The sequence below is a fragment of the Phoenix dactylifera genome, chromosome 11 (genome assembly GCF_051530095.1).
Source record: "Phoenix dactylifera cultivar Ajwa chromosome 11, Ajwa_hap1_PhDact_Kaust_v1.1, whole genome shotgun sequence".
NCBI classification, from domain to species: Eukaryota; Viridiplantae; Streptophyta; class Magnoliopsida; order Arecales; family Arecaceae; genus Phoenix; species Phoenix dactylifera.
In genome coordinates this window covers 27,166,146-27,184,507 of record NC_143200.1, presented here as the reverse complement: position 1 = coordinate 27,184,507, position 18,362 = coordinate 27,166,146, and the positions used below count along the sequence as shown (strand labels likewise).

Sequence of the window (18,362 nt, the reverse complement as noted above, 5' to 3'; positions counted from 1 at the left end):
TAATTTATATTATCTTGTCAGTGTCATGACTTTTTCCACTATTCCCTACTGCAGGTACTCCTTACCTCATCTGAAGCAGTTTTATCAGCATTACCTTCAGCTTTACTTGCTGAGGCCCAAATGCTTAGAGATAGATACCATCCTCGAAGCGGCTTCTTTGGAGGAAGCCATAGACTTGGTGGCAGGAGGCTGGCAATTGACAGGCAGATAGTAATGGATAGAGGTGTGGGAGTTACTATAGGTCGAAGAGCAGTGTCTGCCACTGCAAACAGCTCAAAGATCAAAGAAATTGAGGGAATGCCTCTTTTGGATGCAAATGCTTTGAAAGCTCTTATTCGCCTTTTAAGATTAGCTCAGGTATTTTATTTATTCTACTAGAATTTCTTTGTGATTATGTACTTATACACGTTTTTATATTGGTTTTAATGTGGTTCAGATCTCATTGCACTTAGTTGAGACATGATTTTGAGAGTTGACCTACGTCACTGTAGTCTAATTGCCTAGGTACCCTCAATAGGTGATTGTTTGGCTGCTTTGTTGGAACAACTGGTTGGTGCTCTTAACTTAGTTTATTAAATAGTAATATGATTTACTTATTTGCATGCTTATAATTCATATTTAGATTCATTTTGCGTTGTTTGAAAAAAAGAGGGGACTGAAAATGTGCAGTTTAACTACATCCAAAATTCTACTTCTGCAGAATCTCGTTTGAATGATTCATTGAATTAAATGACTTTAAGAACATGTATAACTTTTGACTGCTTTATGTATTTATAAATAACTTGTTGTACATGTACGATGTTGTTACTATATCCGATATTTTAAAACCATGTACTATCTGGAAGAGTCTTATTGTGTCCGGATACGTTTCCCTCGTTGCAGAGTGTGGATTTAGATTAATACTTTTTCTTTCATTATGAAATTTTGAGTATGGGGTGGAAGTGGGATCTTTATGTATGAGTTTTGCTTTCTTTTGACCTGCTGTAAGCAGGTCAACAGAGAACCACTTACCGTGGTAATTTCAGTGCTGAACTAATGTGGCATCACTTTTTCTTTTTGTATTTATTTTGTTGGCAGCCCCTGGGCAAAGGCCTTCTCCAAAGACTTCTATTGAACCTATGTGCACATAGTATTACACGTAATATTTTGGTTGGCCTTTTAGTTGATATGATTAGACCTGAGGCTGATGGGCATAGTGGGTCGGCAAGCATGATTTCTCAGCGGCTTTATGGATGTCAGTGGAATATTGTCTATGGCCGTCCTCAACCCACAGATGGTATTGCCTCTGTTTATTCTTTTACTTATCTCATTTTATTTTCTTTTTCTTTTTTTTGGGGGTAATCCTCTGTTATCATTATCTTTGTTTCGTGACATTTCATGGTTATTATTTTGTAGGCCTTCCAACTCTCGTGTCTCGTCGAGTTCTTGAAATCCTGACATACCTGGCAACAAATCATTCATCTGTTGCAGACATTCTTTTTGACTTTGATGGTGTGTTGGCCTCAGAATCCTCAAACAGTATCCATTCAGAAAACAAGAGGGAAAAAGGTAAAGAGAAAATCTTTGAGGCAATGGCCTCATCAAGTGTTCCAGAAACATCACCTAAGGGTTCTATGCCTCTAGTTATATTTTTGAAGCTTTTGAACAGACCGTTATTTCTGCGCAGCAATGCACATCTTGAGCAGGTACTCGCAAGCTTATGATGGATTGCTGATGTATTTCTATTTGCATTTTACTTGCATGTGCAACTGGATTTGGTCGCTTGTGCAGGTTATGTCCTTGATCCAAGTAGTAGTTAACACTGTTGTCTCAAAGATTGATTGCCCGCCTCCCTCTGCACAAGCTGCAGATGGTTCTGCGAATCAAGAGACTCAAAAAGATTCTTCCACTTTAGAACAGAACCCTGGTCTGGAGAAGAATCAAGGTCCTTGCCTGGTGGTGCCATCTTCGGGCAGGAATAACCCTGTGAGCCAATATGATCTTCTTTTACAGCTTCCTGACTCTGATTTACACAACCTCTGCACCATTCTTGCTCATGAAGGGTAAATTTTTTGAGCCAACATTTATCTAGAAATATATTTTGTTAAAAGCAACTTCTTTGATTTGCTGGGGTTCTGATTATGCTTGGAACTTTGATGTCAATTAAGTAGTGCAATCCCTGTACTGGCCAAATTTGCAATTATGAATTACTACTTCTACTACATATGCTGCTTCTTAAGCTAATGATTTATGTGCTGCCCTAGCAGTTGAACGAACTGAGATAATGAACTCCCATGCTGTGCAATGTGTTTCTTTTGATTTGCCTCTCCCTTAGACACTCTGGAAATGGTTACGCACAGAGGATGCCCATTAAGTAGAGATGGGAGTATTTATCTACAGCCTTCAAGTATATCAGCATTGAAAGAGAAACACCATGGTGTTCATGTATCTATGCTTTACTGTTCATATGCTGAAACAGAATATCTATGCATTTGCACATGCCAATGTAGCAAGTAGTAAATATTCATAACCACAACCAGTGGTGTTATCCCAACTGCTTTGAGTTGGTTTTGTGGACCCTCTTGGCCTGTTATTCTTATTACCAGTTTTCCTGTCGATGCAAACTTGTTTAATTCTCACTACTGTCATTTGCTTTGTTTTAACACTCTCCCTTCTGTTTGTTGAAGTGTAGGGCACAGAGGATTTGGTTTGTTTTAACACATTGGTTGTGAAATGTGTTTTTTTTGATTTGCCTTTCTCTTAGACATTCTGGAAATGGTTAGGCACAGAGGATGCCCAATAAGTAGAGATGGGAATATTTATCTACAGCCTTCAAGTATATCAGTATTGAAAGAGAAACACCACGTGTTCATGTATCTACGCTTTACTGTTCATATGCCGAAACAGAGTATCTCATGCATTTTCACATGCCAATGTAGTAACTAACTATGCATAACCACAACCAGTGGTGTTATCCCAACTGCTTTGAGTTGGTTTTATGGACTCTCTTGGCCTTTTATTCTTATTACCAGTTTTCCTGCCGGCTCAAACTTGTATAATTCTCACTACTGTCATTTAAGCTCCTATAGACACTGAACCATCACTCCTTGTTTTCCTTTTTCTTTTTCCTCATGTTCCTGGAATGTTTAGCCAAGACAACATTATATACTCATATTACTTTTCAACTATCATATCTAATGGTGCACCATCATAGTCGTACATCCATTAGCTAATGTGCTTTTGATATTTGGTTAATAGAACATTTTTGTAATCAGTAATTCCTTACATCCATTATACTTATTAAACATTGTAATTATGATTTAAACAAGAATACTATGAATCTTGATTCTTATGAGAAATTAGAAGGTAACTAGCGGAGAAAGGGCAATGCTTGACATACCTCTCTCCAAGGTCGTCCATCTTTGCATGAACAGTTGTTTGGAAGACTTCATTAAAAGATAAAGAGGGCTAGTTTTGTGCTCAGAAGGCAAAACACTTAACCATTTTACTAAATTATTATTTTTTCCTCTTAAAATTTTGGCCGATCTTGAAGATGTATATTTCGCATATCTATTAATCCCCAAAGATTGAAGGGTTATCAGCAATGTTGTAAATATTGGATTACAATGAAAAAAGTAAAGGGTTATCAAAATTCATGAAATTGATCTTATCTGTCACTTTGTTGAAAAACAGTAATATTAAACTAATCATATTTGTGAAAGCATTGCTAATCCTTGGATCTATTCAAGATTTTTTCCAATTTATCTTATTTCTTTCCTCAAATTCAGGTACTTAAAAAATGGAAACTAACTCAGGTCATTTTTGAGTTATGAGTTGGCTCAATTCACATGATTGACCTGCATCACCCCTTTTACTGTCTGGACTTTTCTGGCTAATGCTTTTGATATTTATTCGGTTTTGTTCATATTAGTCCAGATCTCAGAAAGTTGTAGTTGCATATATTATTTTCCTGTTTCATGTGATGACTAGTTTGGAGTCTCCATATTAGGCCAGGTCTTAGAAGCTGTTTTTGCATGTTGAAACTTTCCTATTTCATGTGGTGACTAGTTTTGAGTCTCCATTGTCTCCTTTGAATTAGCCCTAGTGACTAATTTAATTTATGTATTAATCAGACTTTCAGATAAAGTATATTCACTTGCTGCTGAAGTAGTAAAAAAATTAGCATCTGTTGCTTCTCCCCATCGAAAATTCTTTGCAACTGAGCTAGCAGGTTTAGCTCATAATTTGAGTTCTTCTGCTGTTTCTGAGCTCGTAACTTTGAGGAATACGCAAATGCTGGGACTTGGTGCTGGTTCTATGGCTGGAGCTGCAGTCTTGCGTGTGCTACAAGCACTCGGTGCACTCACTTCAGTTGATGAGAAAAAGGGCGAAGATGTTGAGGAACATGAGGAACAATCTATATTATGGAACCTAAATGCAGCTCTTGAGCCATTATGGCAAGAACTAAGTGACTGCATTAGCACTACTGAGGCAAAGCTAGGGCAGAGTTCAACTTTCTCTTCTCCTGTACTTTTGCCAGATGCTGGTGATATTGGTGCCTCTTCCTCTCTTTCTCCACCTCTTCCTCCTGGCACACAGCAGCTATTGCCATTCATAGAAGCTTTTTTTGTTCTGTGCGAGAAGCTGCAGACAAACCAAACTGTTGCGCTGCCAGATAACAATGTGACTGCAAGAGAAGTCAAAGAATTTGCCAGTACTTCATTGTCACCATCCCTTAAGTGCAGTGGAACTGGCACTATGACATTTGCAAGGGTTGTAGAGAAGCATCGACGCCTTCTGAATGTTTTTATAAGGCAAAGTCCAAGTTTGCTCGAAAAGTCACTGTCTATGATGTTGAAAGTTCCAAGGCTGATTGATTTTGACAACAAGAGAGCATATTTTCGGTCACGTATTAGACAACAACATGACCATCACCCTTCTGCTCCTCTGCGGATCAGTGTTCGCCGGGCATATGTCTTGGAGGATTCATACAATCAGTTGCGGTTGCGTCCCAGTCAGGACTTGAAAGGTCGGTTAACTGTACAATTTCAGGGAGAAGAGGGGATTGATGCTGGTGGGCTAACAAGGGAATGGTATCAAGTGCTCTCAAGGGTCATTTTTGACAAAGGAGCCTTGCTTTTCACTACTGTTGGGAATAATGCAGCATTCCAGCCTAATCCAAATTCTGTTTACCAAACGGAGCATCTTTCCTATTTCAAGTTTGTGGGCCGTGTGGTAGTATAATATATTCCTGAGTTCTTTATTGAATCTGATCATTCTCACTATAGTAATTCTTTTAAAAATTCTTTATCATTTTATATTTTCAACAAATTCTACAGGTTGCAAAAGCACTGTTTGATGGCCAACTTTTGGATGTTCACTTCACTCGCTCATTTTACAAGCACATTCTTGGTGTGAAAGTAACTTATCATGACATAGAAGCTGTTGATCCTGATTATTACAAGAACTTGAAGTGGATGCTTGAGGTTAGTGTTTAGTGTTTTGGTCTCGTGTTAGGTATTTTTAATAAACTAACTGTTCTGTATTGAATTTTAAACAGAACGATGTAAGTGATATCCCTGATTTGACATTTAGCATGGATGCCGATGAGGAAAAACACATCCTTTATGAGAAAAATCAGGTAAGCAAAATTCAGTATCTGAATATGCTATATAGTTTAAGATAATTTCTGGAGGACTTAAAATTGGCAAGTTTTCTCTTCCTTGTTGAAAATTATTTGAATGCAAATGAAAGGCAGATTGCCTTTGTAATTCATTTCTGATTTATATGCATGCTTATTCCAACTAACTGTTTTTTCCCTTTGTGTGATGGAGGTTACTGACTATGAGCTTATACCTGGAGGAAGGAATATCAGAGTTACAGAAGAAACAAAGCATGACTATGTGGACCTTGTGGCTGAACACATATTGAGTACAGCTATTCGTCCTCAGATTAATTCCTTTTTAGAGGGTTTCAGTGAATTAGTTCCACGGGAACTTATTTCAATATTCAATGACAAGGAACTTGAGCTTCTAATTAGTGGACTTCCAGAAATCGATCGTGAGTGCTTTTGGTTTTTACTGTTATTAGAAGTTTTACCATTTTTTCATCTTTATGATTCACCCTGGTGCCTGCAGTCGATGATTTGAAAGCCAACACAGAGTATACTGGCTACACAACTGCATCTCCTGTTATCCAATGGTTCTGGGAGGTTGTTAAAGCATTTAACAAGGAGGATATGGCAAGACTGCTTCAATTTGTAACTGGAACATCTAAGGTAATTATGATGTGACAATAATGTTACATTCATAAGGAAGGTTATTATGTGATAGATTTTGCTATTACTTTTTCAATTTCAAGAATTGATGCTAGTGAATATCTTTCATGTGCTAATCATCAAGATATGATCTTTTTTATGTTAACTTTTTATTCATGGAAATATAGGATTGGTAATTAGGTTTCATTAGAGAAGAAGACCAAGTTTGAAATGAATTCTTAGTATGGAACTAAAGAAACATGAGTTTCACCAAATAAAACAAGGAAACTCATGATTAGTATGTCAGTCGATAATCAATCAGCTGTAGTATTGCCATCCTTTGATCTTAAAATTGGCTAGGGCATTCCTATCTGAGAAAGACACATGCTTGTTCATGAAGAAAATAATTTAGCAAAGTTGGATCCATCACTCATCAAAGAAAAGGAGCTGGCTTATCCCATGTTTTAGTGAATATTTGACTAGATCAGTTACACTCTCAAAACAGAGATGGAGCCCAGAGTTTGGCTTAGAGGAATATTGTAACTTGCTGCAACAACATGAAAAGATAAGCTCTTGTAAATCATTTTTCCATTGTAGGATACTTTTTATTGCTTCCTATGAGAAAATAATCATGCTTACAATTTGAATTCTTAAATATTTTTCTGGATCATACTTCATGCTTATCCCTACAGTGGATGAGTTTTCACTGCAAATAACTAGCATTTATATTCGGCAAGCAATAAAAACTAAGATATATGTAATGTTTTAAAGTTATGAAGTTGAAGGTGAGTGCTTATACAAATACCTACGTGAATTATTCTTAGAAAAAAAATAAGTAAACTTTATAAAATGACTAAAAAAAGAATAACATAAAAAAATATGAAATTAAAGGCTAACTTGAGCAATGCATGTGTCTATTTGGTGTCCTGCACTATTGTGTAACTTTATATGATTATATATTTATAAAGATGAAATGATTTGCCACATGAGAACTTACAACTCCTGGAACTTGTGGCTCGGAAAGTTAAATTCAATTCTAGTTAATTTCTAGAGCTAAATGTCATTTAGATCTAATCCTCTCAAGGGTTTCATGCTCTATCTTCAAATCCTTTCTCATGATTTTCATCAATGTCAGTCAGTCAGTTGTTCTTATCTCTTTTGCACACACCATTAGAATCCAGGTTGAATTGCATAAGGTTAATTCTGGATGACGATAGTGTACTGGAGTTTGATATGCTAGTAACCTCATCTTGACTATCCTTGAGTTTATATAGTTCTTGATTTTTTGGTGATTGACCTTCACTGGATGGTCAAGGTTGAATTTACATGGCCTCTTAAAGTTGATCGTATTTTCTGTTAATGCTTGCATAGAAATTAACATTTTTCTGATGAAAAGAAAAGCAAAATATTTGATCTAATTTTTAATTTAGATCAGGCATCATTGATGTCCCTGTTACTACTGTTGTCTTCTCTCTAAATGAATTGCTTCTGGCCATTTCAGGTTCCCTTAGAGGGCTTTAAAGCATTGCAGGGTCTTTCTGGCCCTCAACATTTTCAGATTCACAAGGCATATGGTGCTCCGGAGAGACTACCTTCTGCCCATACCTGGTTAGACTTGCTAACCAAAGGAGCAAAACTAGAATGCATTTCAGTACTGCAATGTTACGTAACAAGTAGGATGTTGCTTTTTCAAAATATTGATGTTACTCAAAAGTTTACTATAAACAATTGCAGTTTCAACCAGCTAGACCTGCCGGAATATTCCTCCAAGGAGCAGTTAGAAGAACGCTTGCTGCTTGCCATCCATGAAGCTAGTGAAGGTTTTGGCTTTGGTTGATGTTTTGTACTTGTCAACCTCTCCCCTTGGTGCCAATTATCCTTTTCTGATTGCGATGTACAGGTTAGCTTGTCTTCTGTTTCCACCAGCTTATAGTTTTTGTTTGTCGCAATCTTTTTGGCTGCTTTTGGTCTGGTGTTGAATTAAAATGTTCGGTGTTACTTTAGACAATGCTTTTGTTTTAGAAAATTCCTTGGACTTTTAATAGGTGTAGATGAGTTTACTTTTTGCTGTTGAAATAACATAAAAATTGACTCAAGTATACCTAGATATTATGCTTGCAAGAATGGTTGTATCTGTGGTTGTACTAGAAAATGTATATGCAATCAATGCTAGATCCTTAGTGTTTTAGAGAGGGCTTGAACAAAAAGTACTGATAAGATCAAAGGATTTAACTAGTTACCAGGACCGTATTTATTTTGCTACCAAAAAGAGACTCAATTTATTTTCTTTACAGTACACTGCAGGTCAATCATGTTCTAATCGATTAGCAAAAAAATAAATGATGGGATGTGCTTAGTCTTTATTTGAACATATTTTGCAGTTCATTGGTTGTGTAATCACCAGTGATGGTCTCGCAGGTTTCAGAGGCAATCAGATGAAGCTGATGTCAAAAGCTTGTCTCTCTGAAATGGCTGGCATAGGAGAAGTTTTTGGAGAAGGGAAAACTAATCTAACCTCGAACTCCTAGCTACCTTATAGTCAGGGAAGATATTCTGCACTCTGACAGCAATACCAAGGGCTTGGAGTCCTTTTTGTTTTTGGATATAGGCTCTACAGTTAATTTTGAGGAGTGTATATGCTTGAAAAACAGTAGCCTGCCTTTATGTATATTTTTTCTTTTCCTTTTTGTATTAGACACCCTTTATCTGCCCCACAGATTGTGGAGGCTAGCGGCTGTTCAAATGAATAATTGGTTGGCTTATATATATATATATCTATATATATATTAGCTTAAATGGCTTGGTCCAGATGTCAAAACTTTCTATTGACTTTGTCTATTAGAGTTAGGCATACAATTCTTGTAGGGTGAGAGAACTGATGTAAATATTTTCCGGGTTACATTTTGTCTCAGGTGGTCGTTTCCTAAGAAAACGCACCATGAGCACACCACAGAGTTGAATCCCGTTGCGGTGTGTTTTGCACGACAGATACCAGTGCGTGTTTTTGGCTCGGCTAGGTGACACGTTGCCCATCTTTGAGACGGACAGCTGCTGCCCATCGTGTTGGCATTGCTGAGTGAAGTTATGGGCTGTCTTCACCCAGCTCTGCCTGATGAGATTACTTAATGGTGCTTTGTTGAATGCTTATTGGAAGCTTCAAGCTGGATGCTGCTATGAATCTCCTGGGCAATTTATTTAAAAAATTGATAAATTTTGGCTACTTATAACATTCTAGTGCATGGATATATCAAAAATAATGCCAACTAATAAGATCATTTAACCTGAACAAAACAATGATAGGGGTGGGCTTTTCGCCTGATGATCTTGCATATCATTCACTAATTCTCGGTCTTTGCAAGTCTGATATGATGGATATTGGGGTAAATTTTTTGGAGAAGATGTGAGGAGGAGGTGTCATTAATTCCTGAAGACCTGACTTTCAATATGCTTATTACCAAGTATGAAGTACCATGAGAAATGTCAGATGACCAACTCTTTCAAACTTGTTAATTCTATGAAACGTTTGCAAATGTCACCCAGCAGTGTCATTTAGATGCCATTATAAGTGGATTAAGTAGAAAGCTTGTCTGCAATAATCATATGTCAATGTTGCATGAAATGATGACCCATCCGACCGGACCGCCTTTGGCTAGGATTTTGGTGGCAAAAGTGGTCGCTTGGAGCTTAATAAGCAATATGTACAAACTGCAGAATAAGCTGGTCCTTCTTGTATATACCTTTTTATTATCAATTCAATTTTGCTTTAACCTTTCTATCATTTCCTAAGCTTATGTAAGTTTGTCGATCACAGCTCATAGAAAAGACAAATTTCAGATGAGCTTAAGGATTGCCTGTACATCACACTTGCACTGTAAGTCCTTAGGTTGTTATTGTTATGGTTAGATTGCAAATTGATTATTTTGTGTTGCCTCACCCATGATGACCCACTATATGATGCTTTTGACTCCTGACTTTTTTTTTTTACAAGAAATACAGGTGCTGATTTGCCACCAGTGGGGTCTAAACTTGTCCTGAGGAGAGAGAGGTGCAACCAGCGGAGCTAACACGTATTGGCATATGCCCCCACATGCCTTATTCTCGGAGAGGTCTAATAATGATATGGCACACTCGTAAAAGCATTACAAGTCTAAATTCTTGGTGTGTATGATGATGCTTTTTCTCTGTTGCTTTTTTTTTATAATGTTTGCTAGCTGTTCCTTTATGCAGGTTTAGGTATGCTTTCCTTGTATTTATACTCTTTTGGTTACTTGTAAATTGATTGACCCAGCCTATTTATATCTGAAATTTTATTGCCTGTAAGTGGAAAATTGTATTTGATAACAAATGAGAGGATATAAAACTAGATACATGTCTTTAAAGTGATTAGAGCAGAGAAAACTGCTAGAAATTAGAAAAAGCAGACATATGAGAACTTTCAAGATGTTGTAGTTGCCCGTTTTTCTCCTCTTGTGAGGGCTATCTTGTTTCACTTGCATTAGTTACATCACTGCAAAACAAAATTGTCAATAATTCTTTCAAGGATAAATGGCTAGAAAAGGACCATTTACTCGGCTTCATCATATATCCGATCCTATTGGAACAGGTTTTACCCAACCTGTAGTAGATCCGAGGCGGGGTGGATAATAATAAAACCCGCATCGAACTCGATACATATATATATATATATATATATATATATATATATATATATATATATATATATATATATATATATACTTCATAAATTTCTTTCTTGAGATTATATATATATATATATATATATATTGTTTTTACAACTCTACCCATCCAATCTATCTAACTGGCTGTGTCTAACTCTTACCATCAGATTTGTCTCAAGGCAAGTATGGGATAGATACGAGTAATGGCCTATCTGACCCATATCTGATCCATTGCCATCCTATGTTGTACCTTATAGCTCATGTAGGAATATTGTTAAGATTTTAGCTCTTGTATGTCAATAATCCTCCTTTTAACTCCAATAATTGTTAACATTTCCTAGTCTTTTTATGTTCTATTGAAGCATGCTTTTGAGACGCCCATTAGTCACACAGTAACTGGCATGGTAACTCAAAATCCCATCTACTTCCTTATGTATTATACCAATTCATAATCTCACCAATCCCCTTTTGCCATGTGGGTGGAGGGATAATTTGTGACAAAGCAGATGTCCTTTAGTATCATCCCTCGAACAACCTTCCTACTTGCATGAAAATAAAAATATGAAAAAAATTTAACACTAAATTACCCAAAAAGAAAAAGGAAAACGAATATATGACGACACCCACACGCCCAACCTGCCGCCTCCGTTCCGTTCCGTTTCGTCAGCCGCATCCCACGCCCCAGCTTTCTCTCCGCGACCCACATGGCGGAATCCCAACCTCCGTCGCCGTTATTTTTGACGGCGGCCTCGGGGCATTCCCACGCACCTGCAGCTCACACGCACGAATAGTCTTACCTCAAATCGAATTTTTAAAACCCAAAAATAATAAAATATCTCTCGCAATACTAAATTAAAACTTTGGACACTCCTCTCTCTCTCTCTCTCTCATTTCGTTTTCTTCGCTTCTCCCCCATCCCTTCACACCCACCACCACCCCCCACACCCCCGCTCTTCCTTTCTTATTGGTTTCTTGGAAGAATTCATGTCGGTAAGGGCCGATTTCTTCCCCTTTTCATGCTATTCTGATTAAGAATTTGAATTCCTCGTGGTCTCTTTGTTCTTTGGATGTCTGATCCGATTGGCTGGGAGGGGTTTGATCCCTCGTTGGGTTGTTTTGGTCCCATGTGGTTTGGGCGATCGATGCGTGGGTTTCCTGTTTTGTTGATGGTTTTGGATTCATTAGACGCTGAAAGATTGATGCCATTTCGTATGCTTTTTTTCTGTTTTCCATCGTTTTTGTGGTTGATTTGATGGTGAGTTGTTGTATTGGGGCTTTCTCTTAAACTATTTTGGAAAGAACAATTTTCTTCCTTGATTTCTCCTTGTTAGTTGTTTTAATTGATTGGATTTGGTGAACAACTATATAGTGGTAAAATTTTTAGGGTTTGCTGATGCTTCAGTATAGGTTTTGGAGGAGGATTTTTATGTTAGTTATTTTAAATGCTGTAGAAAGATCCATTTTTGTATGGTATCTGAATTTGGAGCATTCTGAAACATCATTATAGTTCTTAATGTGCATGGAAATGTTGGCTGGATTTTGTTTCTGCATATCCATATGTGTCATAATCAAATTGATGTATAAATCATATTTATTCTAGAGCTTATGCAATAATTATGCTTCAGTTATTCGGTATATAACTTTGATTTGCTCTATGGGTATTGTCAGTTGAAATTTCATGATCAGTTGTTTTTCGTTTGAGAAACTTTTTGGTGTTTTGCCTAGGGGTTTGTGTTAGACATGCTAATCTTTATGATCTTTTGCATGGGCATGCTTCTATATTTGTAAATAGTGCTTGAGATGGTTGAGAGTAAGTGAGCAAGTGCATTTTGCATCGTGGTCAACTTTTAAATCTGTCAATGGAATGCTCAATATTTTGGAAAATAATTAAAAATTTTAATTTCCAAAGGGTATCCATCCAAACTTCCTTTGTTTTTGAGAAATTACTGGGGAAACATTAATCATATGCAAAGATGGGACCGGTTTTACAAGAAAACATCGGGGTTCTTATAGATGAAGTGAAATAAATCAATCTAATTGCATGGCAATTGTATTTGTATCTGTAATATAGATTTCTTGCATAAAAAATCAATCTAGTTTTGTTTGTAATATATACTTGAAGTTGACAACCATTACAAGTTCTTTTAGTTTCATCCAGAGGAGAGATTGTGTTTCCTAATTTCATCAAAGAGTTATAGCGGTGGATCTTGCGGTTTGTGCTGCAGAAGTTTTTAAAATATGTCCCACTGAAACTTTTTATTTAAAAAAATAATAATTAATTGAATGAGGTGGACTAGGATTTCACACCACGGGGATTATGATGGAGCTGATTGTCCTTTTATCTTTGTACTAATGTTTATGCGAGAAGCATAAAAACTATAAGAAGATTAATCAGCCTAATATTATTTGTGACTAGAAGTTCTGAATTGCCCCTTTCCTAGAGCATGCGCATTGCAGAGGTTTCTAATTTATCCAGTTACATGCATCATTATTTGAAATTTGCTGAATTGACTCCATGATTTTTGTCTTCGAGCCTCAAAAATTTTGCAATTCTCACAAATGTTCCTGGTTAAGGTGAGATGTAGAATTATTGTACTTGGAGTTTTGATCATGTTGTAAATAAGCCAGGGCCCAATTTGAGTAAGTTGCCTTTTGAGTTATCAATTTTGGCTATAGCTCAAGACCTAGGATGCAAATAAGAGAACATTTATGCGGACTATTTTAAATTTAATTTTGATTGCTTATTGAGGGTAAGTCTTGTTGCAATAGTGAGATTGCTTTATTGTGACCTGAGTGTCATGGGTTCGAAACACAGAAATTGTCTTTCCATATGCAAGATAAGGTTGTGTACATTGGACCACCTCCAGGCACTGCAATGGTGGGAGACTCACCCTCATTAGGATATTGTTCTATACGTGGCACACCATATTGGTTGGTACTGGTACCTACCATACTATTAACAAGTACATGGTACAAGGGACCTATCGAGGGTTGGTGCGCCAAACTGATCTCCATACGGGGCGTACCAATACTGACTAAAATGGTACCAGTACAGGGTCCAGTACCGAGATAGAGAACTTTGGTTCTATCTATGCTAGTTTTGAAAATTAGACTAAATCTTTTTTTTTGGAGGAGGGAATATATATAGGTATATCTATTCTATGTGTGAGCTTTTTCTTTTCTATTTAGCATTTTGCATATTTATTTTGAGGATAACATAGGATTGCTATCTATCCAAATTACTGAGAAACCATTATCTTGATTTATGTTGGTAAACTAGCTCCTGCATGTAATTATCCCTATTTATCATTATTACTTTACAATCTTGTATCTACCATGTTCCTTAATAGTGCTTGAACACTTTAGTTTCCAGGAACCTTGGAGGGTTAGCCAAAGTTCACAATCTCGGTGTCGCATACTGTACCAGTACTTTACTAGTTCGATATAGTATAGTTCGTTATGGTACGCTATACCATCCTATTCCGAAACAACCAGTAAACCATTTGTCTTACTTTTTATCCCGGTACACCTTGGTATGGGTTTATACACACCTCGGTACATCTTGATATGCTTGGGTCTGGAGCCTGTAACCTAAACGTGAGTTTCATACTGATTCTAACCCAATACAGTATGGTACACCCCGTACTAGATGGTTCAGGACAGTGCGGCAGTCTATAGTGTCAACACTTCCTAGACACTTGAGCACAAAGAAGACACTCTTGGATACCTTGAAATTGAAGTGTCCTGCTTACATTACCTAGAGATGTAACTTGTCATCACGGTTCTATTCGAATTTTTTATTAAGACAACATTAATATTTTGTTTTGACTCTCGTTCTTTTGGGTGTTAAATAATATAAGCCTAGGTAGTTAGACACTCGTATTGAAGCAGTCAGTTAAATGCTTAAGTGGCCACTTAAACAGCTACCTACTTTTGGACCAGTTAAGTGGTACCTGCTTGAGCATTTGTTACTGTTGCTTAAATGCCTAAGCAGCTGTCTGCTTAATCGTGTAAAGTATGAGTAATGATTGCAAATCTAGTTGCACATGTTCGATGTTTGGTTTCTACCTTGAACCTAATGTGGTTCTCTTGCTGTGTTTTTTGTTTAATGCATATTGATGGTTCTGCATAACTTTGTATGCATCTTATGTAAGCATATGGACTAATAAGGTATATTACTTACTACGAGGGAAAAATGATTGGTTATAGGCTTGATTATTAGGTGTATATGTGGATATGTGGACTGAATGTATGTAATGGTTTAAGATATTATTGTAATTATTAATCCTTGTTCCAACTATTTGGAGTCAGCTTTATGAATCCTTATTCACCAATCATTCCTTTAACGGCTACCTCTGCTGTTATATTTGTGGGATATAACAACAAATACTCTTTTTTCTTGTAGCCCATAGCCACCTTTTCTTCTGGCTTTTTGCCCCTTTCTGCTGGCACCTATTCTTTTTTGTTTACCGTGTCTCCTTTGACCTGCAGGTGGGTAACATCTAGGCGGCCAATTTTTAATGGTGGTCCCTGTATTGACCTATATGTTTGTGTCCAAGTAGGATTCTTCAAAATATTTGCTTTTTGATTTGCAAGCATCTTGGATGCTGGAGATAATGTAAAATGACATATACTTTCTGATGTGTGTGTGTGTGTATATATATATATATGTCTCCATGTGTGTTTGCAGCTACACAATCTTGTTTTCCTCGTGGGGCAATTTAATGTATCTCAATCTGTGTCTTCCAAAAGTGCTGTTAAAAAATTGGAGACACAAACTCAACCTCTAGCAACTTGGATGACCGAACCAGCTAAATATTGTCTAATATTTGACCTGAACCAGCAATGATATATGCCATTACTTCTTTTATGTTTTATTTATGCATTTAGTATAGATTCAAATTACAATATATCTCGAAAGTATTTGATTAGTATGTGTTAGAAAAATGTTCACTGCCTATTATTTAAGGTATTACAGAATATTAGTTGATTAAATATAGTACAAAATCTGATTTGTACAGGTAAAGTTGATTGACAGGGTGGCTGATGGCTTTGTTCCAAGTTGGCTAGGAACCTGGGTGTTTGTGTATATGCCTAGGCTATATGATAGGTCCATTGTGGAGAGTCACCTGGATGGGTTTCACAATGATGCTAAATAGTAACTGAAATGCAAGTATCTTGGCCATTCTTAGGCACATCTGTCACAAGTTTGACAAATGTAGATGGACACTTGACTAATTTCGTTTCTTACTCAACGAGTCATAAAGAAAACCATTATTGAGATTTGAGACAAAAGGGACTAAAATGTTTGATCCAAACTTAAGGACATATACAGAATACTAAATGCCATAGTACAACTGCTTATAACAGAATCTAGAATGCCTACTATTTTTTATATAAAAGATTTTCCTGCATGCTGCATTATTGGAAGAAAATATGGCTCTTTGGCTCTGGGTACTCTACCTGTTTTAGTATTTTCGGTTCTTATATTTTGATACTGTTATTTAGTGAGGGAAAAGAAATTGAATGTAAATACTTATTCAGTTGTCACACCTCTAAAAATATCTCCATTGTTACTGATATTAGTGATTTGGATTCCAGCAGGACAAGGGTCGGCCGTTACCAAAGTTTGGTGAGTGGGATGTAAATGACCCTGCTTCTGCAGAGGGATTCACTGTGATCTTCAATAAAGCCAGAGATGAGAGGAAGACAGGTGGCAACACACGAGGCCAGGACTCTCCTGGAAAGGAGGAGGCAACCTTTAAACAGGGACCTTATGCTACCAAGCCTAATGTGAATGCTGTAAGTTCCTTTTTCTTATTCTAGATGATCAATTCAGCTCTAAGCCACCTGATCTATGTTGGCTCGGTGAATACTGACAATCCCTGTCATATACAGCTTAAGATTGGATGCAACCTCCAAGCTTTTTAATTCGTCTTTCTTCATTATAATCATCTAATATTATCATCAACTCCTCCGATTCTGCAGAAAAAATGGTTTTGCTGCATTCAAGCTAGTTCAGCAGATTCTTGATTGATCAAGGCTGACTTGTAAGAGCGGGTCTAAATCTGTGTTGGTTTTGCAATATTTTCTGAAGGATCAAAGCCTTAGCTCTGGCAGCAGGTTCTGTTTGATTTCCTTTGCTATAGTTTTGTGAAGGTGAGATGGTGTGAGAGGGAGTGATGCTGAGGAGGATGGAAGAGCAAGGAATTGTTTTCTCACTTATGTAATTATATGAATATATGCTGGAGATACAATCAGAACCTGGGTTTGTCTATTCTTATGATGAGATATTTTGCTGGTGTTTCTACAATCATCATTTACATTTACAAATAAGCTGGAATAATGTTTCTGTCGCATTTCGTCCTGCTGGATGAGAAACATTTTCTCTTAATTGTGGTGTGCAAAATGGTAGGGCACCGCTCTGATAGGGGGTAAAGTTGCTGCTTACACATCCATGGATGATACTTGGTGTGTCAGAAAGTAATGTATAACAGCAGAACATTTAACATACTGGTGCTTTTGAACTACCTTATTCATGCTTATTGATTATGAACCAATGATGCCATCTGTTGTTTCTATCTATTGCCTCACCTGTAGTTGTTTGCACCTGCAGACAAATTGAACATACTTGATGTGAATCTAAGCTCCAAGCGTCTTCTATGTTCTATGCTAGCTAAAAGTAAATTTTAACATTCTTGTACAAGGTTCATTATCTCAGTACCGGATTCCATATTAGTACTATTTTATTATAGTACCGGTACATATGTTTTCTATACCATATACCGATTCAGTACCGATACGGTATGGTTGGGATGTATTGGTACTAATACGGTATGGTTGGAATGTACCAGTACTGGCCAATATGAAAAATTTGGTTTTTGTGTAACTTGAATTTCTTGCTAGATTTTATTATAATTCTGGATTATGCCTGGTGTGCAAAACTGAAATTGCTCCTATATTGCTTGAATTGTTTTTCATTATTGCTAACCTACGTTTAGGGGTAATGGTATGACAGAGTGTTGAGATGCGTGTCCCATGGGAGAGAAAGTGAGAGTGGGCTGGCATTGTTGGTAGAGACGGATATTTTAGGTGTGGCTGGAGAAAGCGAGTCTTGGAGGCATTGTCCAATGACTACTAGACGGATGCAAGGCTGGTCTAGGTTAACGACATGGTCAATATTGTCGGTGAGCCTTTTCTTCGTAGAAATTCTCGTTTTAGTTCATTGCGGCCTCCCTTGACCTCCTCTTTGACTGAATTGTTCTTTGGCTGAGCAGCTTTGAACCGGAGCAACGCTGAAAGATGTGATCCGGTGCTGGTCCTGGAGGTCACATTTCTCTGCTCGGCAAGGAGAGATTACAGATTCCATACCTGGATGATGATTCCATTAATTTGGATTTGGATAATAATTTGATTTCGGATTACCTCATTGTCACTATCTGTTGATG

General features: G+C 37.1%; 2 protein-coding genes across 8 annotated transcripts in view; both read left to right on the top strand.

Moving 5' to 3' along the window:
* Window positions 1–16,716, top strand: part of LOC103702442 (E3 ubiquitin-protein ligase UPL1-like) — a 31,339-nt gene extending 14,623 nt beyond the window's left edge. For 2 of the 6 annotated variants that reach the window (XM_088707616.2, XM_088707614.2), the window contains exons 5-17: window positions 55–357; window positions 1,078–1,276; window positions 1,396–1,685; window positions 1,771–2,042; window positions 4,113–5,214; window positions 5,319–5,465; window positions 5,540–5,620; window positions 5,814–6,039; window positions 6,117–6,256; window positions 7,737–7,843; window positions 7,970–8,135; window positions 8,654–10,393; window positions 16,516–16,716. In XM_088707616.2, coding sequence (XP_088563742.2) covers window positions 55–357; window positions 1,078–1,276; window positions 1,396–1,685; window positions 1,771–2,042; window positions 4,113–5,214; window positions 5,319–5,465; window positions 5,540–5,620; window positions 5,814–6,039; window positions 6,117–6,256; window positions 7,737–7,843; window positions 7,970–8,072 — 2,970 coding nt within the window. In that variant the 3' untranslated portion in view covers window positions 8,073–8,135; window positions 8,654–10,393; window positions 16,516–16,716. Of the gene's footprint in view, window positions 1–54; window positions 358–1,077; window positions 1,277–1,395; window positions 1,686–1,770; window positions 2,043–4,112; window positions 5,215–5,318; window positions 5,466–5,539; window positions 5,621–5,813; window positions 6,040–6,116; window positions 6,257–7,736; window positions 7,844–7,969; window positions 8,136–8,639; window positions 10,394–16,515 lie in introns of all 6 variants that reach the window. The other 4 variants (XM_089926243.1, XM_089926244.1, XM_088707615.2 and 1 more) reach the window with 4 other exon arrangements.
* On the top strand, window positions 11,761–17,273 carry LOC103702388 (protein NOI4). 2 transcript variants are annotated; one of them, XM_008784808.6, is made up of 3 exons: window positions 11,761–11,904; window positions 16,516–16,716; window positions 16,903–17,273. In XM_008784808.6, the coding sequence occupies exons 1-3, from the start codon at window positions 11,899–11,901 to the stop codon at window positions 16,945–16,947; spliced, it is 252 nt and encodes an 83-aa protein (XP_008783030.1). In that variant the 5' UTR covers window positions 11,761–11,898; the 3' UTR covers window positions 16,948–17,273. The 2 variants fall into 2 exon arrangements, with proteins under 2 accessions (XP_008783030.1, XP_008783031.1); XM_008784809.6 differs by having other exon boundaries at window positions 11,778–11,904; window positions 16,519–16,716.
* The last annotated feature ends 1,089 nt before the right edge of the window (window positions 17,274–18,362 follow it).

Bases quoted from the DNA above. Each gene is read 5' to 3' on its own strand.
- LOC103702388 (XM_008784808.6), top strand. The intron at 16,717-16,902 runs GTAAGTTCCTTT...CCGATTCTGCAG, and splicing joins CCAAGCCTAATGTGAATGCT to AAAAAATGGTTTTGCTGCAT.